The sequence below is a fragment of the Lates calcarifer genome, linkage group LG24 (genome assembly GCF_001640805.2).
Source record: "Lates calcarifer isolate ASB-BC8 linkage group LG24, TLL_Latcal_v3, whole genome shotgun sequence".
Lineage (NCBI taxonomy): Eukaryota > Metazoa > Chordata > Actinopteri > Centropomidae > Lates > Lates calcarifer.
In genome coordinates, this window is record NC_066856.1 from 188,617 (window position 1) to 215,976 (window position 27,360).

Sequence of the window (27,360 nt, forward strand, 5' to 3'; positions counted from 1 at the left end):
GTAAAAGAAAGAGAGAGGGAAAGACAATGAAAGAGCAAGCAAGAAAGGAAGAAATAGAGAAACGGAGTTAACATTTTAAAATGTCTGTTGATTCTTTTTCTTCCTCCTGCATCTGTTTTATGTGTAACTGTCTCTGTGCTCAGTCTTTTATTCAGTACATCTAATCCAATGTTCGCTGCCTCTCCTCCTCCCCCAGCAGAGGGTGTGGGACAGGCAGCCTGGTCCTGAGCTCTGACTCCTCTCTGCTCACAGAAGTGATCGCGCTCATTCCGAGGACGGACCGGATTCTCGCTCTGGGATCAGATTCATTTTGGTTTTTTGGTCTTTCCGTGCAGATCATATCCTTCAGCCTCTGGACTCTGGACTCAGGACGTGTGACTGAACCGAGATTTTCACATCGGCGATTATTTTAATGATGGTTCGCCTCAAATGTAGATTTTCCCGGAGCCGCAGCTGATTCGTACTCAGTCCGCCTGGATCCTCTCAGCGTGATGGAGACACACGAAAGCGCACTTATTAAAGTTTTTCTGGTCGGGATTTTGGGTGAGTCTGATTATTTTTTTTAAAATAAGACCGGAGTCTGTTGATCCTGTAGGATCAGTTCAGGCCCAGTTTCCCGCCTCAGTCAGAAATAAATCCTCTCTGTTAGTCATGTGTACAAAGGGTTTGAGTCTGAGTGTGTCAGGTGTGCACAGGATAAGTCTGAGGATCCATCTCAGCATACACACGGTGAGTGGAGGATATAATGTACCGTGTACCGTGGCATCAAGCCCCAGTGCTCAGACCTGACCTATATCAGGACCAATGGGATCCTGTGGATCTGGCTCATTAACTGCTGGTACAGAGATGAACTCATGTATGAAATGATGGTTCATGTGGTGCAGGACAGTGACTCAGGACCCCCTTCTCAAGCATACTGACTGTTGTTTAGATGCTCTGTAGGACAGTTCTGGTTCACACACTGAGCTGGTCTTTACAGGATGTGGTTTAGAGGAGTGGGGGCTCTCACAGTGCTGCTATTGAGTTGATAGTTGGACCCGGTGCCATCTGGTCCGACACTGATTGAAAATCCCAGGTGGACACATGAACCAGGTGATACAGGATTTCAGTTTCATGGTTCATGGTTCACAAGGACCTCACAGACCAGATTCTGTTCTATTTACCCACAGAGTCTCTGGGGAGGGAGGGAAGTGATCCTGAGGCGGGATACACGAGGAAAACATGGCTCTAGTCCTTTTACCTTTTAAAGAGTTAAGTAGACAGGAGGATGTGGTCCATGTCTGGCCAAGACCTTGAGCCTGGACTCTCCTGGATCTGCAGCTCTGTCCGGCCAAGCAGAAAACCAGCTAACATGCTCCTTATTTAATGTTCAGTGTGTGTAAATGAGGCATCGTGTGGACTGAGGGTGTAACAGGGATCAGATGTGGGATGGAGGAAGGTGGAGACCAGATGTTTAAAGAAAACTGACAGTCCCTCTGATGTGTTCCTCTCAGTCTGAGAGCAGGATGGTTGGTCCCCATCTGCAACACATTCCCACTGACTGAGGAGCATCTGCTCTCCTCAATAAACACATATTCATCCTCTCACAGAAGGGAAATGGCCTCGGGGTTCTTCTGTTCCTCTGACATCTGAAAAAAAAACACTGATGGGAAAAAAGAAAACTTTTTTCAATAGAAAGCTATTCTTAGAGCTGTGGTGATCTGATCAGATCTGCTCAATGCACGTGGCTGACGTCCATTTGCATTCACGTTACATTACATTAGATTACAGTTTACATTATGTTTAGTTTGTTTGTCTTAAAGAATATTTGTTGTATTGTCACCAAATCCAACATTCTGTATGTAATTTGTTATTGTTGGCTCACATACCACCCTGCTGCAGGAAACACTCATTATTGTTGCAAATCCTCCTCTGAAAATAGTCCCAGACGACACAGCACCTTTTACTTTGAGTTATGTCTCATCACTATCCAGAAGTTCTCTTTGTGAGATGAGAGACTTCTGCTTTTTCAGATAAATCATGTTTTTTTTTTTTGTTTTTTTTTTTTACCAGTTGGATGATGTGAAGAATGTGTTGTGGTGAAGCTGAAACTGAGCTGTTAGAGTGACAATGTGCTAACACCACTGTGTCCAGTTTTGGAAAATGACTGAGCCTCTTTGAAAAGACAATGTAGACTGATGAGACATAGAGTGGCTTCAGCAGGACTGAATGGGTCTGAGTGGTTGGTTGGATTTGTTTGGACCTGTGAGAATGTGCAGTCAGAGCATAGAGAACCATTGTCTGTTCAGTACACAAACACATGAAGAGAAGGAATCTCACTTGGTCCAGACTGCAACACCTTCCTCATCACACACAGGTCTGCAGGTTAAACCCATCCACAGACACAGATCAGCTGCAAGATTCATTCAGTAGGAGCAGTTGAACTTTGTCTCCTGTTCATGTTTCAGTCTGATGCTGCAGCTCCGAGAGTTTCTGATGAAGAACCGTGTGGTCAACACCCTGCAGAGCTAGTTCTGATCTGACTGTCTGCTGAGTCCTGAGATCTGAGTCCTGGTCTCAGCTTCAGACAGAAGCTAATTTAAGTAATCTAAACTGAGGACTAAACTGAGTTGCAGTGTACTTGTGAGAAAGTGTAAAACAATCAACAGGAGAAGCAATATATATATATAATATGAAATTCTGTCTTTATAACAGAGTAAAGTAGATCTGACCAGAGGGAGATGAGAACAGAATTGAATGTGTATGTCAGTGTGTTGATGATGAGAGGAGACGACCACACTGTGATGACGAGGAGTTATTTTGTTAACACTGAGGACTAAAAGTAATTTCCCACTGAAACAAGTTAAAATAGTTCAATAATGAGTTGGAGCTGTTGGCTGTTGGCCAAAACTTTAAATCACGCTGAGAACATTTAATTAACTCTCACACAGCCTCCTCAGATCCAAATCCTGGATCATGTTGAGGTGGTTTTGGTTGATGAGTTACACCCTATGTCTCCACCACAGAAACAGCAGCAGCAGCTTCAGGAGGTTTTTCATGGAGCTCACTGTTCTGTGTTCATGATGGAATAGGCAGTTCTTCCTAAACAAGATTGACGAGGGACTGTACACTGCACTAAGCTGGGGAGGAGGGGAGTTAGTTTTTATATATCATACAGCTCAGAGCACAGAGAGCAGAGAGGGTCTGAGACCAGGGCTCTCCTGGTGCTGCTGTAGTTCTGGACTCTGACAAGGACTCAGGTCAGATTCATCGGTGATAACTCTCCTGTCTGTTCTCTCTAATTCTGACTTACTGCTGCAGCTTCAGTCTCTCTGTCTACCAAACTTTTTTTCTTCCCAACATCCATCTCTTCCTCCTCCCCCCTCCTGTCTTGTTGGAACTGTCCTGAGGTCTTTGGCATCGTTGCTCCAACTGATGCAATCGTTTTTTCAGGGAAACGTCTGCATTTACTGCTGCAAACTTGCCAGGCCTGCTGAACCCCCCCCCCCCCCCCCCCGAGCATTGGGGATTTTACTTTTAATGTATTTCAAAGATATGTTTTAAGAAGCAGTCTTAGGGTGAGTTGCACTCCCAGACCTATACTCCGTATATGCTGACCACCTGCAGCAAAACGCAAGATCCATCAGCACCAGCAAAACCCACCTGGGACATCCTCTGTTTGTCCCCCCATAGCACTCTAAAAACCCTGACTACCAGGCTGACACACACACACAAATAACTGATACCAATTCGAAGGACTCTCTGTTCTGGTTTGTGACAATATCTGTCACTATTCTACCTCCTTGTATCTATTAGCATCCTTATTATGTATTGTTTGTCCTTGTTATTTATTGTTTCATATACTGTATAATACTTTGTTTACACACTGTTGTTATCTTGTGTTGGTTTGTATGTTTTTTATAATTTTGTTGCCACAGGAGAGTGTCAAACCAAATTTCATTGTAGGTAAAACATTGACAACAAATCTTCCTTATGTGACAACCACAGATATAACTGCTGGAGGTCGTGTGTGATTAGACGCTGGTCAGACCAACTCTGATAGAAAGTGGGCCGGTCTCATTGCTGATAACACAGGTGATGACCTGTGTTATCTCCCTCCTCTGTGTCCAGCCCTGATGAGAACAGAGTCACAGTGATAAAAAACATTCAGTGATTAATGACAATGATCATTCAGAGGGTGAAGTCTTGACATTGAAGGGGGCAGAGGACGGAGGTGAATTGATCAGACTGCAGATCTGAACTGTCACTGAGCTCAGTCTACCTCCTCGTATGTAGCCATGAAACCGTTTCTCCTGTCAGAAACATTCTGCGTTTTTCTGCACAAAGAGGATAATTAATGGCTGCCACAGTGTTCTTCCAAACAGTAAATGTTTGCTTTGTGTTGGATGGTGCTGCAGTGGAGCTGGTTTTTGTGTTTTGAAATAAAGTGGCTTAGGCTGTTTTTGGCTTTTATGTGTTAGAATTAAACTCTTGTCTGGTGTTTAAGAGAAGTGCATGAGGGAATACTGATGAAAGCCTGAATTGCGTTGCCTCTCTAATGCTGTTATTCCGGTTGATTATCTTTGCTAACGAAGAGTGATTAGGAATTTATAAAGTATTCTGGTTCTGCCAGTTCACTGTTGTAATCACATGCATGTAGCTTATCTGTCACCAGCAGCATGCACTGTGAGAGCACCCCATTGTTTTTGCTTGTATGAATGCTATAAGCTAAAAACAGTTTGAATTTGACACTGTTTTGTTTGGATGTTCATGTTATGCTCAGAGCAGCAGTTCCACAAATGAGCCCTGATAGCTGAAGACAGATGGATTCACTGCACAGGGGCCTATTCCACTGAAGCTGGGCTGTAATTTTCCTCTTCACATGGTAAATGGACTGCATTTAGATAGAGCTGTTATCCCCTCACGGTGCCTCACAATCACCCACAATGAGCTGTCAAACTACTAGCTCTGCTCCATCACTGACCTGCTCCACCACCCTGCATACATGCACACAGGACCGTCCACCACCATGGATCCTCCACCTCTTTTATTTTGGTCCATCTACATCATGGTCATCCACCACTCCCCCTCCCCTTTTTCTCCCCCCTCTTCCTGTATTTGTTTGCCAAGTACCCAGAGTTCCCCTCTGTCTCGTCTTCCTCTTCCTCCCTTTTGACCCTCCCCCCATGGAAGACTCTACTTTGATAGAAACAGCCTGGATTCTTCAGAGAAGGGAAAGGTCCCCCTGGGCTCTGTTTGTTCTTCAGGTAAAGTGATTCTCATTCCATTTCATTCTTGAGAGCAGGTTTGAATTGAATCAGAATCAGTGCCAACTCACTCTAAACCACCAGGATGAAATATTTGGCTTTGGTGCAATATTCACCCTCCTGATTTACTTCTCTTGTACTTTTTAAAATGTCTGAAAGGATTTTTCTTGTTCAGTCTTCTTCACAGAGTCACTGTTCGCCTCACCTGGCTCATCAGCTAGAAGGTGAATAATAATCAGCCAGCAGTCAATCACTGTGCCTTTCCTCACTGTGACTCCCACAGGCTTGATTCTATGAGGACAGAGCTTTCAGCTGCAGGCTGCACACAGCTTCAGACAACAAGGCTGGCTCACAAACCTCAGTAGAGAAGGTTAGAGACCATATTACAGCTGTGTCATCACACTCATTACTGGACTCAGGGGTTGTCACCCAGCAACCAGCTTCTTACTGTGAGCAATGGGGTCCAAACAGTTTTTGGTTATTTTAGGTCTCACTGAATTGAGGCGGGGTGGGCATTAGCTGGATGGTTTAGTAACATTTAGATCAAAGGACATCTGTGGGTTTTTGATGTCCATCAAATCTGATCAGTCTATACCAGCACAGAGCTGGTGAAGACTGATGTAAACCTGGTCTCTGGATGTGAATCTGGTCTGACAGTCCTCTGTCCAGCCCAACCACCTCTGCTGTTTTAACTGTAGCCTTATTCATTCATTATGAACCAGTCAGAGATGGTGATTGTCATCACAATGTGATTGTGAAAGCAGTTCAGTTGTAGGACACAGAGTTGTTACCCACAATGCCTCTGAGGCTCCTGAGTAGAAAATACATTTTAGAGGATGACAGTGGAACACTGTAAGAAAATAGAAATTATTGAACAGTGACACAGAATGTAATCATCAGTTTCATACAAAAAGACTTAAGTTATTGCAGGGACCATAAACACAATATGTCAAGTGTAATAGTTTATAATTGTATTTAACACTGACTGAGCAGGTTCTGTTCTCCAGTCAATACAGGATTGAGTTTTATTTTAAGTTGTGGTTATCACAACATGAGCAGAGAACAGTGTGTATTCTCCTCTGACCTGGGACTAGCAGACCTGCTCTCATCAACTGACAAACTGACACTGACCCTGAGAGGTCAGAGTTTCTATCACAACTACATTCTCTGACTGATGAGGACGCAGCGGTGGTCATTGCTATCTGCAGCTTCTTTCACAAGGTTGTCTTTGCTGAGAAGGAACTGGGGCTGGAACAGAATGTGATTGAACCTCATTTGTGTTCAGGTGTTCATGCCTCATATTCATTTTAACTTTGCTGCTGCTTGTGGCAGTGAAAATGTTTTCAGTTTTCAGTCAGAAAATATCCTTTAAAGGCCCCCCCTAGCTCTCTGCCTCAATGACCTCAGCCTGATAACCTTAGTCTGTTTTGGAAGAGCTGTGAATTCCCCCAGGGAGAATAAAGCTTATTTCAATTTTTCATCGTCTCACTACAAAGTGTTCAGGTTGGTTTGTTATTTCTGTGTGATATAACATTTAATTATCACAGCTCCCTTCAGCTTCTCTTTGTTGTTTGATCATTGTCTGATTTAAATCTGTATTGATCTGAAATCAGCTGCTTGCTGCCTCACAAACATCTGACCTCTGTTCTAAAAAAACACTTCTCTGCTTCCTCCTGGCCGCCTTCAGTGTCAACTGTGTTTCTGCAGTGCAAACAAGCCAACTCTTCCCTCTCATTGATCCAGCCTGCTTCAGTTGTTTTTCTGTAGATGGTGAACAGGGGGGTGAGGGTGGGAGAACACAGTGATCTTGAAGTGGCTCGAAGGAGCAGAGAGGGGGGTCGGGGTTTTATTCATGAGAGCTGAATTGTGTTTGCAGATGAGAATGTATTCAGACATGTGAGTTTTTGCTTGATTCACCTCACACGTCCTCTCAGAGACACTGCAGTGCTCTTCATTGATGTCAAATATTAGACATTATTATTGTCTTTATTATTATTATTGCCTTAACTGAACTGTTAATAACGTGTTGCTGATTTTGCAATTTCTCTGATTTCTTTGGTGATCACAGTGACCTGCTTGTGTTTATGGATCCACCTGTCCAGGTTTACCTGTTACTGCCAGATAGATAGTACACACCTTTCCTGTAGGTGACAATTGTTGTTTTGTCTCAGTCTGCAGCCATGTTCACAACTCTCTTAGGCTGGACTTGGTGCGTTCCAGTTGTACTCAGAAGTCAGAATTTCTGAGTTCCTAGTCAGAAGTTTCAACTGGCCTGCCCCCCTGATTTCCAACTCAGAAAATCAGCGAAACCCCACCAACCCTGACATAAGAATTCAAGATGGTTGTTACTCACATCATAGTTGTGAAAACTCAGCTAATTTTACTGTTTATAGTAAACAATTTTTTACATAATGAAATACACCGAAAAACAAAGATATCCTCTGCTCCTTTTCTCCTCCTCTGAGGTGTTCGTCAGGTAGAGAACAGATTTGTTTAGAATCTCTGAAAGAGCAACAACAACAAAGACTTTACTGTGAGTGTCCATGTTTTTCTGACTTCTCAACTGGAGCATGGTCAACTCTTTCAGCTAAGTGCTAATGTGCACACATTGACAGTGCTAGCATTCTGATGTTTAGCAGGTATAATGTTGACCATGATCACCATCTTAGTTTAATGTTTTAGCATGCAAACACAGAGTGCAGTTGAGGCTGATGGGAGTCATTAGCTCTGCAGGACACAACTTTGACCTGATGATGGCGCTGGAGGAAAAGTCAGAGGATCATCAGATTCAGACAGATTCGACCTCTGGGGATCAGGAATTTCTATAAAGTTTCATGGTGATCCATCCAATAGTTTGGTGGCGGCAGGGGGTTTAGCTTGCAATAAAGGTGTGTTGTTGTTTATTGTTGCTCCTCAGACTCTCTGTGTTTTCTGAGGAGGCTAGTGTACATTTCTCTCCTCTTCACTCTTCCTCACCCTCTGTTGTCTCCTCCTCACTCTCTCTCTTTTTCTCTGTTTTCTCCATCTGCCTGTAGAAACCTCAGCTGCTTCAATCTGTTTATCTGTGCAGAGACAGACAGTGTGACAGGAAGAGCAGAGGACAAGATTTATTTCCTTTTTTAATTTCTCAGATTAGATGTGAAGGACAAGACACATCACTGCTGCAGGCAGATACAGACCTCCCTCATATCCTGTGTGGATAAATTATTCCATCTCTTCATGAATTTAAAGTAACAACACAATTGAATCCCAAACCTTTACTTCTCTAATTAAATCTCACTGTTATTATGCCCTCACATCCCCCACCCTCCTCACCCCATTGTTACCCCTCTGTCCTCATGAGGAGGATGACCTAGAATAAGGTAGAAGTAGTTACACAAGCTGTGTCACTTCTGCTTGGGCTTTAAATCTGTTTGGACAGTGCTGCCAATTCATCTACTTTCCTTCATCTTCAGCTTCCTCTCATCTATATTTATCTCTGCAGGCTAACAGGCAGTGGATGACAGCGTGGCAGCGTGCAAGCCAATTCTCAACTGGCACGCTGTCAGCCAGTGTGTAACACCTACAGACACCTCGCTTTAACTCTCCTGGTTTAAAATAGCAAAGCTCAGCCTGTATAATTCACAGGTTTAACACTGTTTTAATGTGGAGACGAGGTCCTGTTTAATTTGACTCCACAGCTTCTAGTTAAAGGAAGAAAGTTGTCGGTTTAAAACCCACCTTTACTAACATGTATTACTGATTATAGGTCGTGGATTTCATGAAGAAGCTAATAACTGCAGCCTGTTAGCATCTTTCTAATTTTAAACCTCCACATGAAGAGTCTCCTGCAGTATGGATAGTTCCTTCCTTTATACATTAAGGAACAGAATAAGACTCAATTACTCCAGTTTTATTACATCTGTGCTTTTAGTCTCAGTCTGTTATTGCTCTATAAATAGAGGTTTCAGTGTATTTTCAAATTAAAGCGTTTGTTTGAGAAGTCAGAGGAGCTCAGTGAAGGAGCTCTTAAAATGTTAATTTGTCAGCATGATCCGCTCCCACTGTGATGTTTAAAATGACATGCAGTGAGTTTCTTTTTAAAATCATAATTGATCTGGTCGTATCATAAAGAGCAGGACTTGAACCATGATCGGCTGCCTTCATTAGCAGAATGTCTCTGCTGAGTGGCCAGTTGTTCCAGTCTCAGCCCTGTGAGCCTCAGTGAAGCCTAAGATGACAACAGGTGAGAGTCTCAAACATGTGACTGATGAGAGGTTCAATGACAATGTAGCACTCAGAGATTAAACTGATGCTTTTAATGAATGAGAATCTGTGAATACATTTAAATTAAGTTAGTCTTTAAGAAGTGCCACATGAAGAACAGCTTTGGTTTTGTAAATGATTATTTCCTCCGGTGTTTTTAGGTTCCTGTTTTTGGAAATGATCATTTCCCTTGTGTTCTGGTTTCTTGGTTTTATTTTGGTATTCCTTCTCCTTTGTGTCGCTGTTGTTCTTGTAATTCCTGTTTTATTTTGAAGTTACTTTCCTTGGTTTATCTCTCATGATTTTACTTCCTATCTTTATTCAGCCCTTGTCTGTGTCCTATTCGTTATCATCCCCAGTGTGTATATAGTCCTGTGTGTGCCATGGTCTCTGGTCTCATGGTCTCTCAGAGTATTTAGTTGTGTTCATGTGCTGTGTGTAACCTGAGGATCTGTGATATCCCCAGCGATTTTCTTTTGTTAGTTGACTTTATGGACATTGTGTATGTTTTTGGACTTTTCCACGTGCCTGAACTTCCACTACAGCCTTTGTTTTTGGTTTATATTAAATCACTGAACAGTTTGAGACGTGTCTTCGTTGCCCTTGTCTTATACACAACAGCTCTCACACAGGGTTACAGGGACACTCATGGTTTCATAAAAATGAAAAGATATTGGTACAACCTACAGCTCATAGCTTCAGGTACATAAAGTATTTGTGATCATAGCTGCAGGTATTCATCCTCTGCAGAGTGAGGAGTTCTTATAAACAGACAGATATCACAGGCTGTGTGCAAACTTAAGCTGCACTAACCAGTGCTTTTATATCAACAGTCAGTTAAATGTTAAAGGAGTTGCTCACTGTGATGAATTCAGAGAATTATCACCTGACTTTGCAGCTCCTCTCACAGTGTTATAAGGGCTGTGTCCGAAAACACTCACTCATCCACTCCCTACTCACTATCTAGGGAATTCAGCATAGAGGACTACACAATGAGCTCATTGTTAAAATGTTTAGACACATTTAGACTCTACTCGGGTTTTCTCTATGCCGTTAATTACATCTTTGCCATCACACAATTAAAACCTGTCAGATCAACATCAGCTGGTGGACAGTCCATACCTTCTATTAAATCAAATTTGAGGCTCATGATAAATGTATTGCTTTGTAACTTTTATTCTTATATTTTATTTGTCTTACTGTATTTTAGTTTATTTTTATTTTCTAATCTCTTAACTCCTTGGTGACTAGATTTAATTGTCTTGAATGTGCTTTTATGTGTTTCTGTTACACTTTGTCTTCATGCTTTTCAGGTTTTATGTAAAAAGCTCTTTGAATTGTCTTGTTGTTTAAATGTGCTGTACAGATAAACTTGCCTTGCAACCATTTGATTCTTTCTCCTCCCATTTGGCAGCCATTTTTTCTCTCTCTCACAGCGCAAACGCAGTGAATGATGGGATATATTGCTTGGTTAGTGACCATCGGTTGTTCATTCTGATGGCACTACAAAATGGTGAACTCACTATATAGTGAGTATTGAGTGATTTCGGACACAGCCAACATCTCTCAGTTCATTGTTTTTTATTGAAGACCTGCAGCTTTACTGTTCTGCTTCACTCTCACTGCTCTCATAGAAACAGCTGTAAAAATTGTCTGTCCACAAACCTGCTCAGCAGCAAACAGCTGACATAGTTAGAGACCAGGTGGTGAACATGGTGGAGCATTTGGGGGAGGTGGAGACCAAACACAGAGCTAAAAATCATTTAATACTGCTTTAAAAGTTTGTCAAAGTAAAATCACTGTATAAGTCAAACATCTCTGTCTCTGCTGATAGAGTAGATTCAGTTTCAGACTTCCCCCTGCAGTTATAGAGCTCATACTGAACAGACTCCTGCTGCTACACTGTTATTCTAGGTTATTTTCATCACATCCTCCATCCTGCTTCTGTTTATTAATAACATAGGAGAGGAGCAGTGGGTACCAGGTCTATAGAGAGTCATCATCTAACAATAAGAACAACAAGCTTGTTAAAGCAGTGTCAGATGAAACAGAATCCAGACACACACACAAATGAACTTGTCAGAGTCTGTGTGGTTGAAAGCCTTGTCTTACACAGACTGCTAATGTGTTTCATCTCAGCACTGGATTAATTTAATTACATTACCAGGATTTTCATCTGCATTCACACAGCAATCTGCCTATAATATGAAGAAGAAAGAAGATAATATTAAGCCATGCTCCATGGTTTGTTGATATGTTGCAGATCAGTCATGTCAGTCTGGCAGTTTGATGAACCTGCAGCATTTAATCATATTTATCATCACAGTGAGGACTGTTGGTGTCAGCAGACTCATTCTGCAGCTTTCATCCTGTCATTGAGCGTACTTAAAGCAACACTTTGTAACTTCACTGAGCAACAGCGCCCTCTGCTGTTCTGAGTCTGAGCCGTTGTCATGTGTGTTGACCAGAGCTTGGACTGCATGGTCCTGCTGACTGAACTGATAAGGACTCAGGAAAAGAGAACTGCGGTATCTAGAGAACACGACTGCAGTTATATTTTAACCAACTTTATTTATAACACATGGAAGATCAGTACTGTGATAGACTTGGTGCTGCAGGCCACAGTTCAACAAAGTTTCCTGTCTAACACAGAATTACAGCCCCTACAATTGCAGGAACATTTAACCATTAGTTACCGACAGGAAACAACAACATAAAAACAGTGTTGAAATAATATAATAACATGAATGGGATATAACATGGGATTTAATGAAACCACATTTCTATGTATATGAATTAGTTGTGATGATAATACTAACTATAATTTAAATCAGTCTGTTCGTCCTGATGACTCCTGACTGGATCTGAAATCTGTGTGGGAACCAGATGGCTGAAAGACAAGTTTTAAAGTCAGAGATGGAGGATGTTATTCTGAGAGTGCTGTGCTGTTCTGTAGAAATGTGCTGTAATATCTGATTTGATGTATTGATCAGCAGACGCAGAGGACATATTTTCTTTGTGCTCTTACTGCTCAGAGCATCTAACTAATCCTGAGAAATGATTTTCCGTCTGTGTGAGTGAAGAGAGGGTTGTCAGTGGATTTAATGTGCTGAGGTAAAATATAGAAAAAAACAAGCGTATGGACTTGACTCTGTGACCTCTGTGAGCTCGGGGATTCTCCTGATCCGGTCTAATAACACTGACAGTGACTCAGCTGTCACCTTCAGAACCCCTTTTGTTCTGAGATGGTTTGTCAGAGGAGTCCTTGTCATCTTTTAAAGTCTCTGAGAGAAAAGTCTTTACTAGCTTTTTCCTCTTTAGCTGAAACTCAGCGCTGACAGGAACTGCTTGAGTCTCGTGTTATTATAGTTTGAATGAGTCTAGTTAACTTCAGTTTTCTGAGGGTTTTTGGGGAATCAGTGGGACAGATGAGGCAGTAAAATACAGCCTGAGTACTAATTTAATCCAACCATATTTATATATTATATTTATCTGCCGTGTTTTCTGCTCCTAACACTTTTCCCTAATTAGGCAGATTTTCCTGGGCCTTTTGAAACAGTTTTGACCTGAACTTAAATGACAGAGTTTATTATGGTTCCTGACAGGAAGCCATAATCATTTTCATTGAGGTCGTCACCCTGCAGTTCGACTTTGACCTCTGAACAATAAAACACCTCATTTGTTCTCTGCTCTGAAAATATCTTTATGAAAAACAGGTTGATGCTGTTACAGGGTCCAGATAAAAGAAACATGTAATTATGATTTTACCTCTCGACATTTGATTTGTAAAAAATCTGGATTGATGACAGCGTTTGGTAGATGTGAAGTTTCAGTATTGGTCAGACAGTTGTCTCCTGTCACTGTGAGTGTCTGACTCTCAGCAAAAAAGTGGATAAACACATCTCAGAAAATATACAGGGCTCTTCCTCTGAACACCAGGGACAGCTCTAACTTTATCAGACAAACTGCTCCACCTCAAAACATCCTTGCATGCTAAAACAGGAAGGGCTCTATATTTAGCACGCTGACACGTTAACAGTCTTTGTCTTGCAGGGTGTCTTTCAAACTGAGCATGGCACTTCAAAGAGAGATGCACCCTCCTGTTTCTGCTTCAGTCACACTGCTTCAGTAATAATCAGTGAGGGGGGAGCAGGGGATTAAACTTTGTGTGATGGATGCACTTTAGTATTACAAAGTATCTCTGGGATTATTCTCCTCAGGTGAAAAATTCTCTCTCCTATAGCTCTGTAGCTCTGAATATAAAATAATGGAAATTAACTGAAAACACAGTTCATGTCACAAATAATGGATTTCATTGGTCTTTCATTAAAGGCAATGCTCACACAAATGGATTATACAGATGTAGCTGGAATTGTCTTTGATGTTTCACTAATAAATAGAAAAAGGGTGAACAAGTATGGCTTGTTTGGAAGGGTTGCCAGGAGAAAGCCTCTTCTCTCTAAAAATAACATGAACACAAGACTTCTGAAACAGTGTCCTCTGGACAGAGGAGACCAAAGTGGACATGTTTGGCCATAATGCACAGCGCCATGTTTGATGGTAACCAAACACCTCCTACCAACTGTTGAGCATGGTGGTGGAGGGCTGATGATTTGGGTTTGTTTTGTAGACACAGGACCTAGGCACTTTGCAGTCACTGAGTTGACCATGAACTCCTCTGTATACCATTACCAAAATATTCTAGAGTCAAATGTGAGGCCACCTGTCTGACGGCTAAAGCTTGGCTGAAAAAGAAAAGCATCAATGTGTTGCAATGCCCAAGACCTCAACCCGATTGAAATGCTGTGGTGTGGTGAGCCTTACACAAACCACTGACTGCAAACCTCAATGAAGTTGTAAAGAAGAGTAGGCCAAAATTCCACAACAATGTGAGAGACTGATAAAGGCAAACAGAAAACCATTATTAGTTAATAGTTATTGCTGCTAATGGTGGTTCTACAAGCTATTGAATCATGGGGTGTACTTTACATTTTTTACACATGGCTTCTCCATTTTGGCTTCATTTTTGTTAAATAAATAATGACACAGTGGAATCTGTTGTGTGTTGTTTTACACCTGAGATTAGTTTTAAATAATTTTAGATCCTGGGGTGTACTTGAGGTGAACCAAAGAGGGTGTACTTTCTTTTTCACATGACTATATTCAACATGTTGGAACCTGGAACCAGTCTAACCTCATCCTCTGTTGTTTCTTCACAGTCAACATTTGGATGATGAGAGGGCTGTCAGGTAAGATTAATTAATTCATTCATTCATTCATTCACAGTATGACAAACAGAGGTCACATCTTTATGACAGAGCATCCACGTGTGACTTCAGCCACTGTCTTGTTTATCAGAGCACGATACACGCTCATCCTCCCTTTGTCCTCCCTTTGTCCTCTCTGTGTACTCTCTCTGTTCTCCCTCTGTCCTCCCTCTGTCTTCTCTTTGTGCTCCCTCTGTCCCTCTATCCTCTGTTCATCCTCTCAGCCACCGACACTCTCAGCACAGAGTCCATGCCCCCCCAGCCAAGGAAAGCCTGCAATGAGTCCCGTCTTCAGTGGGAAGTGGAGGTCTGTGGAGACGCCTTCAAACGGGACATGGCTCACCTAGACCCACAGTACTGGTGTAACCTCACACACTTCATCAGGTACGAGGAGGCATGGATCACTAATATTCAGCACACAGAGGAGTAAAGTGTCTGTGGAGCAGGACAGAGGCCTGGAGGCAGTTTATAGGCCAAGATCATCCTCAGCACCTCTTCTGTCAGGCTGCACAGTTATTTAATAAGGTAACAGTAACACCTGTCAGGCTAGAGAATAGTGACAGAAGAACATAGCATAACACGGATTCCATGTAAAAAATGTAAAGTGATACCAATAATACATTAGTAGTAATGATAGTAGTGATAATTAAAGTGGTAATTGCAAAAGTAGCAGTAATACAAGAAGCAGTACTAGTAATTTCAACAGGTGTTGAGTGGGGTTGTATGAGCGGCAGGAGGCTTGTCATCACAGATCAGATTCTACAGCTCCAGAGGCAGAAATACCTGCAGAAAGAGACAGAAGAGGAGAGAGAGATGGAAGAGCTAGTAACATGTATTTATGGGATATGAATCCATACTGATGGAGAGAGAGAGAGAAGCTCAGTGTGCCATGGCCTATGGCAGCATAACTAAGGGATGGTTCAAACCTGAGCCAACCCTAACTATAAGCTTTATCAAAGAGGAAAGTTTTAAGCCTACTCTTAAAAGTGCAGAGGGTGTCTGCCTCCTGGACCCAAACTGGGAGAAGGTTCCACAATAGAGGAGCCTGATAGCTGAAAGCTCTGCCTCCCATTCTACTCTTGGAAACTCTAGGAACCACCAGTAAAACAGCATTCTGGGAACAAAGTGTCCTAGTGGGATTGTAGGGAACTATAAGATCTTTATTGTAGGGAACTATGATGTTGCATGACCATTAAGGGCTTTGTAGGTGAGGAGGAGGATTTAAAATTCTATTCTGGCTTTGACCAGAATAGAATGCAGAGAAGCTAACACGAGAGAAATATTGTCTCTTTTCCTAGTTCCTGTCAGTAATCGTGCTGCAGTATTTTGGATCAACTGCAGAGTCTTTAGAGAGTTGTTGGGGCAGCCTGATAATAATGAATTACAGTAGTCCAGCCTGGAAGTAACAAATGCATGGACTAGTTTTTCTGCATCCTTTTGAGACAGAAAATGTCTAATTTTGGCAATATTATGCAGTGAAAGAAGGCAGTCCTAGAAGTTTGTTTTATGTATGAGCTAAAGAACACATCCTGATCAAAGATAACTCCAAGATTCTTTACAGTGGAGCTGGAGGCCAGGGCAATGCCATCTAATATAATTATGTCATTAGAAAATTTATTTCTGAGGTGTTCGGGACCAAGTGCAATAACTTCGGTTTTGTCTGAGTTCAATAGTAAAAAGGTTGCTTGTCATCCAAGTCTTAAGGTCCCTAAGGCATGCCTGAAGTTTAGCTAACTGATTGGTTTCATTAGGCTTCACTGAGAGATATAGCTGTGTATCATCTGCATAGAAGATGGAACAATGGAAGTTTATAGGGTGATTCCTGATAATGTTGCCCAAGGGAAGCATATACAGAAATAGAATTGGTCTGTGATCTGCTGGTTCTGTGTACATGGAGGAATTGTGGTTAACGTGTACAAACTGAAGCCTATCAGATAGATATGACTTAAACCAGTTTAGTGCAGTGTCTTTAATGCCAATAAAATGCTCCAGTCTCTGTAAAGATCTAACAAGACAAGTACAGAAACAAGTCCATTGTCTGATGCAGTTAGGAGCTCATTTATAACTTTTACAAGTGCTGTCTCTGTGCTATGATGCATTCTAAATCCTGACAGAAAATCCTCAAACTATTATCCTGTAGAAAGTCAAATAACTATTTTGCAACTGCTTTCTCCAGGATCTTAGAAAGAAAGGGGAGGTTATATATAGGTCTATAGTTGGCTAATATGTCTGGATCAAGAGTGGACTTTTTCAGAGGAGGTTTGATTACAGCTACTTTATATGACTGCGGCACATAACCTGTTAATAAGGACAGATTTATCCAATACAGAATTGCAAATTAAGGGCAGACCTTCCTTAAGCAGCCTAGTTGGGATGGGGTCTAAGAGACAGGTTGAAGGTTTTGAAGAAGAAAGGTCAGGTTTTGCAGCTGTTACTAGGGATCCTGTGTTTTGAAATAAATCAGTGCTGGTTGAAGGCAGGATGTGATGAATTTTGTCTCTAGTAGTAAAAATGTTATCATTAAAAAAGTTCATAAAAGCATCACTGCTGCGGGTTATAGGAATACATGGATCAGCCTGCCTACAGCGCTGAAAAGAAACCTCGAAACCTGTATTTATTTTCTGTCACAGGGTTCTTTCTTAAACCTCCCAAAAATCCAAAAATGGTGGAGGTAAGAGGAAAAATCCCAGAAAAAACTCAGAGTCATAGTCAGAAGATAATGTGGTGCTCTGATTTCTTTATTTGCCGGCCTCCCAAAGTGCAAACAGTGATGACTTTTTACAGTGCGAAAAAATTGGTGGAAACCAAACAACCAAACAATGCAAAAAAAAACCCCAAAAAACATCAAGGAAAAATTCAAGCTTAATAGAGTTCTTCAGTAACTCAGTAAACATGTGCCAGTAGTCGTTACCTCCTCTGCAACCAAACCAGGACTGCCTTCCCTGGGCCACAGCAGCCCCTTATAAACCCAAAGCTCCTCCCTCCAGGCTCAAGAATTAATAGGAAAACACATTTTCTCTCTAACAACGCCTCTAAAGGCTCCACAACACAAATATAAATTAAACAAAAATTAACTGTATTTTTATAAGCACAGTTATTTACATCCACCATGTATTGACTGGAGAATTACAGCTCCACTCCGTCACATTTTCCTTTATTAATGACAAGCAATAGGCAGCTCGTGGGATTCCTCCAGTTTGGTGGTATGTCATATTCTTTCAAGCCTACTGATATTTGTTTTAGTTGTTCGGGTTCGAGAGTTAAACCATGGAGCTAGCCTTTTTTGCTTTCTTTCTTTCTTTTTTAGGGGGAAATAGAGTCTAAAGCTGTATGCAGTGAGCCTGCAACGCAGTATACAAGATGATCAAGTTGGGAGGAAGTAGCTTCTGTTAAATTGAGATATGGCATTGGATTTAGCTACAGCACAGCAGCAGAAAGATTTCTAGTTAGGACATTTTTGCCTGTTGATACGTAGTCCAGCAATATGAATTCAAAAGTGAAGGGAAGACTGTTACATGTTCAATACCAATACCATAGGCCAGTGTTTCCCAACCAGTGTACTGCGGCACATAAGTGTGCCGTGAGAAATCATTAGGTGTGCCGTGGAAGATTATCCAATTTAACCTGACTTGTACTCTAAGCGAGTGGCGTGTAGTAACAGGCAGAACAATTACATGCTCTTCCACTAGAAGCAGTATCACGCTAAATATGAAAGTACATAGTCATGCTGCGAGTGAGACAATGCCGCGGCTGTGCCGTGGCTCAAAAAGGTTGGGAAACACTGCCATAGGCCAAAACAAGGTCAAGGGTGTGATTAAAACAGTGAGTGGGTTTATTTACACACTGAGAGAAGGCCAATACAGTCCAATAATACAAAAATGCAAAGCTAAGACTGTCATTGTTGTCACCCACATGAATATTAAAATCCCCTACTATGATAACTTTATCTGTTCTAAGCACTAAACTCGACAGGAATCTCAGAAAATTCGGATAAGAAATCAGAGTATGGGCCAGGAGGGCGGTACCCTACAACAAATAAAATTGGCTTTAGTGTTTTTCCACCTTGTGTGTGACAGACTAAGAACAAGGCTTTCAAATGAATTATAATTGAGTTTAGGTTTAGGATTAATTAGTATTGTGTATTAATTAGAATCGAAAATGGCTGCAGCTCCACTTCTACGGCCGGTGTCTCTGGGGATGTGAGTATTAATAGGACTGGGGGGGTGGATTAATCCACACTAAAATACTTATCCTGACATAGCCAGGTTTCAGTCAGGTAGAATAGATCAAGATGATCATCTGAAATCAAATCATTAACTAGTACAGCTTTTGATGAGAGAGACCTGATATTAGCAATCCACATTTAACTTTTTATTTTGCCGTAAATATGAATTGGCTGTGTTGATTTTTATTTGATTATTGTGGCTAACTCCTCTTCTACTAGCTTTTTATTTACTTAATTTAAGTGGTCGGGGGGCAGACACAGTCTCTATGGGGTATGTGTGTGTGTGTGTGTGTGAGTGTGTGTGGGACTGTTCTAAAGGAGGGTTAGGGTTAGGGTTAGTCACAGAGAAGCGTGTAGGATTACAACTCTGTCTCCTGACCTGAACTCTGGATTGTTAGGGCTTTGGTGTCCTAATAAAATCTGTCAGATTTCTATGAGAGATGCTCCATCGAAAGTGGGATGAATGCCCTCTCTCCTAATCAAACCAGGTCTCCCACAGAAGCTCTTCCAATGTTCTACAAAGCCCACATCGTTTTCCGGACACCATCTCGACAGCCAGTGGTTGAGTGAAGACATGCAGCTATTCATGTCATCACTGGTCAGATTGGGCAGGGGACCAGAGAAAACTACGGTGTCCGACACCGACTTTGCAAAGTTACACATGACTCCACACAAACTTTTGTGACCTCCAACTGGCGTAGTTTCATTAGTGCTGATGTGAATACCGATTTTACTGTATTTATGCTTATCTTTAGTCAGCAGCTTTAAGTATGATTCTATGTTGCCTGCTCTGGCCCCAGGAATACAGGAGTCATTATCTCCACATTCCGCAGAATGGAGTCGCCAATCACCAGAGCTGGCCTTAGCCTTAGCAAGTTTGTCTCTAAGTGGGAAGTATCTGTTTGAAACATGAACTGGGTGGTGGTTGGCAGTGGGCTTTTGCTTACGACTATGCCTGTTCTAACGAACAGACACCCAGACAGCCTGCTTTCCTGGATGCTTGGGAACTGCCGAGGGAAGGCTAACAGGAGCTACGCTAGGTTGGTCCGCACCAACTAGTGGGGGCAGTTTAGCATTAACTACGGAATTTGCTTCAGTGGTGCAGAGCGGGGTATCTAAATTTGTTAAACCTCACCTCGAGTGCAGCAAACAAACTACATTTATTACACATGCCATTATCAATAACGAGGCAGAGGTGTAACTAAACATCTGACACGCAGAGCAAGAGGTAGAAGGAGAACAGGAGGCCATGGCTAGCAGTTCAGCTAAAGTCACTAGCAGAGGATAGAGTGAATTGGTGTAGAAGTGGCAAAAGAGTTGCACAGAATAAGAGAGTCGTGGGTGAATTAGCAACTACTGTTACTGTAAATGTGCAGATGAAATTGGTGATGAAGACGTAGATGTAGTGAGAGAAAAACAACAAGAAACAGTAATCTGAAGACACCGGCAACTGGAAGTGACAAAACACAAAACACGCTTACGGCAGCACGTTTACTGCACCTAATTTGTGAATATCCAACTTTAAAGCCAGGTTTTTTTAGCCTCTAGCCTTTGTCTCCATGTGTTTAAAGAGTCCTGCAGAGATTTAACTACCACACACTGGACACCGAGGCAGTCTCTATTATCATCTAACCATTTTCACACTCCTGCTTCTTTATGTTCTGAAGCAGATTTCAGTGTAAATCTGCTTTGACCAGGTTCTGGTGTTCTCTGCTATGAAAGGGTTTCCTAATAGTTCTGCAGTGAAATTAAACTGTCTCTTTAGGTTAGAGTTCATGCAGCTTTAATTTGACAGAGATAAAAGTGAAATGTGTGTAATGTGTGGAAGCAGATTTGACTACAGAGTAAATCTGTCACTGTCAGTGCAGACCTGTGAAAGACATATGAGAGACATATGAACACTGAGAAACTGTCTTCGTTTTAAACTCTTATCTCTTACCTCAGGCGCTGTGGTCCTCCTGTGGGCTCTGTATATATTTGTAGTTTTAGTGAAGGAGGCTGTCAGCCAGTCCTGCATGGTGGCACCTTTAAAAACAGCCTCCTGCAGCTGGGTGGGCAGCTGTTTTTAATCTGTGTCTATCCTGATTCCTCCTCTCACCTTTGGCCTCTCACACTCGTCTTTTTTTTCCTCTGACCACCACAGAGAGAGCCAATAATATTCACACAGCTCATTAAAATCAACATCAAAATAACCATCTGACTCACAGTTTTACTGGAAAAAATCGGAAGATTCTGGGAAAAAGAGCCACCTGCTCTGTCCATCGGCCGTGCACTTGCTCTGTTTTGCTCTTCCCATTGTTTTTTCCAGGAAAACATGTTGAAGCTTCAGGTTGCTTCATACCAGCACATACACACTGTTTTATCACTGATTAGAAACTGAGGGAAAGACAGATTTAACCCCATCAGCATCTCAGGGGTGATGGTATAAACATCTGGTAGAACAATTAGAAACTGGCACCTGCATCAGGAATGTCACTTCAAACTAAATGTAAAGAAAAATATATAAATATATATGATGAATGCTTTGTCAAATCTGATGTATCAACAGAAACTGGGACAGCAATAACCCTGCAGTGTTACTGTAGCTGTAATTAGATTCAGGCAGTTATCATAAAGGGGGAGGGGGGCCTCATGTTTACTCCAGCAGTGACCCCTTGCAGAGCCGGTACCAGCTGGTACCAGAGGAGGAGGAGGGTCATTACCTCTAATCACACATTGATTTTCTGCCGTGCTGTGGTGCACTCAGGAGGTCAGTGGTGGTTCTGGTCTGTGAGGACCTGTTAGGACTCAGGGTCAGGGTCTATGTGGAACCAGATGCTACTCTGAGGTCATTAGACCATTTCCTGCTACAGCTAATGAAGACTAATTGACCATTTAGATGAGTGAGCTTCAGTGTAAATGGATTAGAGCTTCATAGGACTGGAGGGAGACTGTTTCTATCAGATAGAAACAGCTGACACAGCTCAATTGTGGTTTACAACTAAATCCACACCAGGTTTAGTGATTTTCAGTTCTGATGTAAGTGAGTTTTATCACTACTGATCAGATTTCAGGGTTTTCTTATTTTAGATTTAAAGGAACAGTCAGACATGTGTTTTCCTGCTCAGAGTGAAATGAGGAGACTGACAAAATGTGACGCTACAGCCAGCAGACAGTTAGCTTAGCTTAGAATAAAGACTGGGAACAGAGGGAAACAGCTAGCTCTGTCCCCTCAGTCTTGGCTTCACAGGAAGCTTTAATGTTTCAGGGATGTTATGAAATAAAATGCAGATGATGAACTTGGTGAGCTTGTGAGGTGGGGTGGGAGTGTCGTGTGTGTTCATGTTTGTTTGTGGTCATGTTCACACATCCACGGGTTAATTAGGGTCCGAGCAACGAAGTTGCTTTTGTAACTTTGTTATTGTTTTTGTAGAGATTATTATTATTATTAGGGCCCGAGCAATGAAGTTGCCACTTTGATTTTGTTGATTTCACTCGTTACTCTCCAAGTGCATTGAAAAATAAAAGCTGGTGGCCTTTACCTTTTCTTTGTCAAACGGGGGGTGTGAGGGCCTGTTCAACGCAGCTGTAATTCTGATTGACTGTTGTGTGGATGACAGAGTGAAAACAGGTGGATAACATCTGGGAGACCTGCACTTTTTGGGTAAAAGTCCCTGGGAATTTATCAAGTGTGGTACAAGGGCAGGGGTCTGTTTCTGACAATTTGAGATCTTATTGACTCTGTTAACAGGTCTAGTAATGTTTTAACTTTTTATTGTATTTTATTTTATTTTTTTTTTACTTTTAACCGTTTTTTCTAGACTGATGGATAAGGTCACTATTATAAGTTGATAAATGGTCTAATGGGTATTTCCTGCAATAGGAAGAGCTGTGGATAATATAAATGGTAGCTGGAGCTTGAGGCTGCAGGCATAGCCTGGTGCAGAGTGGATTTCCCAGTCTCTTCAGTTTAGTTTTTCTTCAGTTTGGCCTTGGCTCTGTAAACACGCTGCACTAATTCACTGCTGTAAAAAATAAATCTCCCATATCAACTAAACTGAAGACCTCTTCCTTTTACCTTCACCACTCCAGCAGCCTTTTACAGCCTCTATTCATTTAACTGTGTCCTTCTCACTCCATTCCACTACATTCTTGTCAACAATTGTAGTGTTTACTTCTGAGCTCCAGCTGGTTTAATAATATGATGTTGCTGACTTCACATCAAACAGGAAACACTTTTCTTATAATCTCATATACATCTGCACTATATTCATTTATATATAATCCCTCTGAGACAGCAGGGGTTATTTAGTTTACAGCACTTCAGCAGTGTGTGTGTGTGTGTGTCTGTGTGTATGATATATGAGTCATAATGACCTCTTGTTTTCTCTCAGTAGTTAAAACAGTGATTTCACATCATGGTGGTGTTCCTCTAGATGTACTCCTCAGTCAGTGACTGACAACAGTTCCTCGATGTCATGGGAAAAGAAGCTGCGAAGACTGAGGGACTGAGGGTTCAGAATGTAGAGAGAGGGATTAGAGCTGGCTGAATGGATTTGTCATAGCTGAACTCTAAATCTGAAAAGTTACATGAAGGCTCTGAGTGACCCTCACTACTGAGACAGAATGGGTGGAAAGAGGAGTAAAAGGCGGTGTATCCCCAGCTGCAGTGATGGATTACATACTGAAGTCTGAATAATATGAGCTTAACCGCAGCAGGTTTCTTTATAGGTGGTGTGTTCAGAGAACCAGGTGTAGAATAAATGAGGTAGGAAACTGTGATAGACCTTTTAGTCTCACAGATGATCTGATCTGTGTATTTTAAACAGCTCAGATCTTCCTCTAACCCTGTGCAATATCTGTATTCATTTTCTGTCTATGTATAAAGTCCTGTGTATATTTCTCTTCTGTTAATATTTTTTATTACATTGTCATGTTTGTACTGTTGTGTATATTTTTTATAGCCTTATCTTGCTTTTATCTTGCCCTTACTTGTATTTATGTCTTTCTATCTTTTTCAATCACTTGCTGCTGCTGCAACGATGGTAAATTTCCCCATTGTGGGACTAATAAAGGATTATCTTATCTTATCTTATCCTTCTCCTCTTCCTCCTCAGTGAGTACCACCTCTTCACCCTCTGCACAGAGACCAAGTCCCACATTGTTCACTGCTACTGGCCCAACCCGCTGGTGGAGAGCTACATCATCCGCATACACAAGCACTTTTTCTCCAATTGCACCATGGAGCAGGTGGTGTGGGTGGACCCACCGGACGACACTCTCACCATCCTCATCCTCATCCCAGTTTTCCTCACCATGGCCATGATTGCCCTCGTGGTCTGGTGCAGCAAGAGGAGCGATATCCTGGCCTAGAAGGGGGGGAGGGCAGAGGAGGGCGGAGGAGGACTGAGTCCACAGTCCCAGACTCTTTACTGTGACTCAGCAGAAGAGAGGTTGTTTCAGTTGGTCAGAGAGAAGGAGAGCAGCTCCTTGTAGTTTAAGAAAAGTCTTCATGCTGAGTGTGTGTTTTTAAAACCTCTAACATTGGTCTGCAAACACTCAACATGGTCTCAACTCAGGGGGAAACAGCTAGCCTGCCTCAGCCTCTAAAGCTCATAGATGAACACATCATGTTTCTTTCATCTGTTTCATGGTGAGATATCTGCCAGGTGACTTTGAGCTAGGCTAGTTGTTTGCCACTGTTTCCAGTCTTTATGCTAAGCAAAACTATCTGGCCATTAGCCTCAGTTACATATTTAAATAGATATCCATCTTCTTCTGTCGAAAAATATCAAAATACAGTATGTCTTTAATTCTGACGTTGGTTCATGAGATTTCTCTCTGATAAAGCTGTGAACCCTCCTGTAAATCTGGTGATCTGTTTGCCACAGATAGAGGGAGGTCTGATCTAACTGAGACACAGAGGATATTGGGGGTTTGCTGTTAAGCAGATCTTGGGACACTGGGTCTTTGAGCTTGTGGATCTGGACTGTGGATCTCAGAGGTTCACGTAAGAGCACTGTATCATTGCTGAAGAGGCAGCAACTGAACTCTTCAGTGGTGGAAAACAGACTCCCAGGGGACGATGGGTTAGTAGCCAAATGTGGACGTATTGGTTCTCCCACTGAGCAGACTGTAGCCCCTGGAAACAAAAGACACTGGTGTGGAACCCAAAGACATTTCAATGCTCTGATCAATTTATTCTGGGACTTGAATTTCTCTACCTGAGCCCCGATGGACTGTTGTATAACTTATAACTCTGGAATAAATTACTGTTAATACTCAGAGAGGGGCTCTCAGTGGAAACCCCTCATACTGTACAGTCATATTGTGTCCGTGCTGTCTACTGTACCTGCCCCAGTGTTTGTCTTGATCAGGTCTGTGACTGCTGTCCTCACCAGCCACCAAACTGAACCAAGCACAGGTTTCTTCTGTTCTTCCAAAGCATCTGTTTGTCAGCTCTGCTCAGAGCTGTGTGAGAAAACTGAACCTATTCAGATAAAATACCTTCATTAAATCTCATGTCTGTAGGCAGCTGGTCCCTCTCCTTCATTACATGAACCTTTATTGCTATGTTGAATCACTGCTTGATTCATATCATATTTTTTTTTTTATAAAACTGTAATACATTCCTCTGATATAAGTGAAGAGGCTCTTTACTTCACAGCAGGAACCTCTGTTTACTGACTTAATAAGTTACTTTTACACATTTTGCAGAAGGTTTTATCCAAAATAAGAGAATGTGTAAAACAAATGAAGCTGCAGCTTTTAAACTCACACAGTCTTTAATATTAAATCATTATCATTACATCATCTTTGATCAGTGACGTGTAGAGACCCGGGCCAAGCACTGACTCTGACCCAGACTGATGAGTACTCAGATATAAAAAGAATCATGGCTAAAACCTTCCCTTACTGTTGCTCTGCAGACTGGACTCTCTGTGGAGTCTTCGGCAGATCTGTCTGATTTTAATGAACTCCGAGACTCAGTCAAGCTCTGGGGTCACAGGGTGCCTCGGGAATCATTCAGACCTTCTCACAGGCATTAAAAACAAACCCTCATGTTCTCCACATTCGCTCAGAGTCCTGATGCATCACAAGGTCGACAGGTGTTTCCTCCCATGAAACAAACACCTGCAGTCAGGGGTGCTCCACCCACCTGAGCTGTCCCTGCTCGCAAACAGAGCCTTCCTGATTATCAGTGTTAATCTGTCGTCTGAGAAGTGTGTCAATGTGAGTGTGTGTGAACATCCATCACTGTCAGATGGGAATGCAACCATTACCGGCTCACATGGTCACATCCTGAGGTGATGACTCCATCACTTTATTATCTGCTGCCTGAATTATTGACTGTAGATCCTATTTAAGGTCACAATTAATGTCAAGTCAAAACCAGAACTGTTCCATTTTGCTTTTTCTCTTCAGATCTGTACAGCAGGAACCTGGAGCTGCTGACACTTCCTGTGTCTCATCTGTCTGATCTGCAGTTGGCCACAGGAGCGTGAAATTAACTTTTTATTAAGCTGTATATACCTCCACAGGTTTACAGCCTCTCAGTTTCTGTGACATATACATGTTTACAGAGACAGGAAGCAGCAGTCTGATCAGTCTGGTCAGGTGTGCTCTCATCATCTGATGACTAAAGCCTGGTCCTTAAACACCAAACTCACAATAGACTTCTAATGTCATCAGTTAATGTATTTAGTGTTTCTATCTCACAAATCTGTAATTATACTGTGTGATGTCTGGAGCCTTTACAGTGCTGCATCAAATAAGTTTGAGAAGTGAATCTATTTTGCTGTTTGGCTTCTCGGTGTGAACTTGAATCACATTGGGGCTGAATGATCCAATTTTAACTGAAATTGTCATTTGAACACAGGCTGTGATTATTTTTCCAGCTCCTGACTCTGACCCAGTGGTTAATCAGGTCTCATTGTTGTCCGAGTGTGACAGACAGTCATGCTCACCAATCAGAAGTGGCCCAAGTCAAACCAACTGTGTAAATGCCCACTAACAAAAAAAAAAAACACATTGAGGGAAGGTCGTGGTGAGGAAAACGACCACTGCCTCAGGGAGACAGGTCAACAACTTGCTACATTAAAAGCAAAAAAGCTCCAGGAGTCTCCGATAATTTGTTCAGACTTTCAGAGTCGTTGTTCGTGGTTGATGTCTGGCCATCCCGAGTTTTTTGTCAACAGTGGCTCTGCTGGCATGGAGGCTAGCCCTAGTCCTGTCCTTCGTATATAGATAAATATAAAATCGCACTTAGATATTTTCCCCAAATTGTTCAGCCCTATATCACACTCGTGTTTCATCCTTGGCTGAGAGTGTGAACACACTGACTTTGACCTCAGAGCTCTGAAACCTGGGGAGGGTTTACTGAGGCCGTGTGCAATCA

The 27,360-nt window shown here is 42.0% G+C and overlaps 1 protein-coding gene across 1 annotated transcript; it reads left to right on the forward strand.

The window, feature by feature from the left end:
* Positions 1 to 25,492, forward strand: LOC108898246 (receptor activity-modifying protein 3). The gene is made up of 4 exons (XM_018698174.2): positions 1 to 543; positions 14,711 to 14,740; positions 14,983 to 15,142; positions 24,080 to 25,492. Exons 1-4 carry the CDS (start codon positions 492 to 494, stop codon positions 24,333 to 24,335), a joined length of 498 nt encoding a protein of 165 aa, XP_018553690.1. The 5' UTR covers positions 1 to 491; the 3' UTR covers positions 24,336 to 25,492.
* The last annotated feature ends 1,868 nt before the right edge of the window (positions 25,493 to 27,360 follow it).

Coding starts and splice junctions, on each gene's coding strand:
- LOC108898246 (XM_018698174.2), top strand. CDS start 492: ATGGAGACACACGAAAGCGCACTTATTAAAGTTTTTCTGGTCGGGATT. Junction 544..14,710: donor TTTTCTGGTCGGGATTTTGG/GTGAGTCTGATT, acceptor GTTTCTTCACAG/TCAACATTTGGATGATGAGA. Junction 14,741..14,982: donor GATGATGAGAGGGCTGTCAG/GTAAGATTAATT, acceptor TCATCCTCTCAG/CCACCGACACTCTCAGCACA.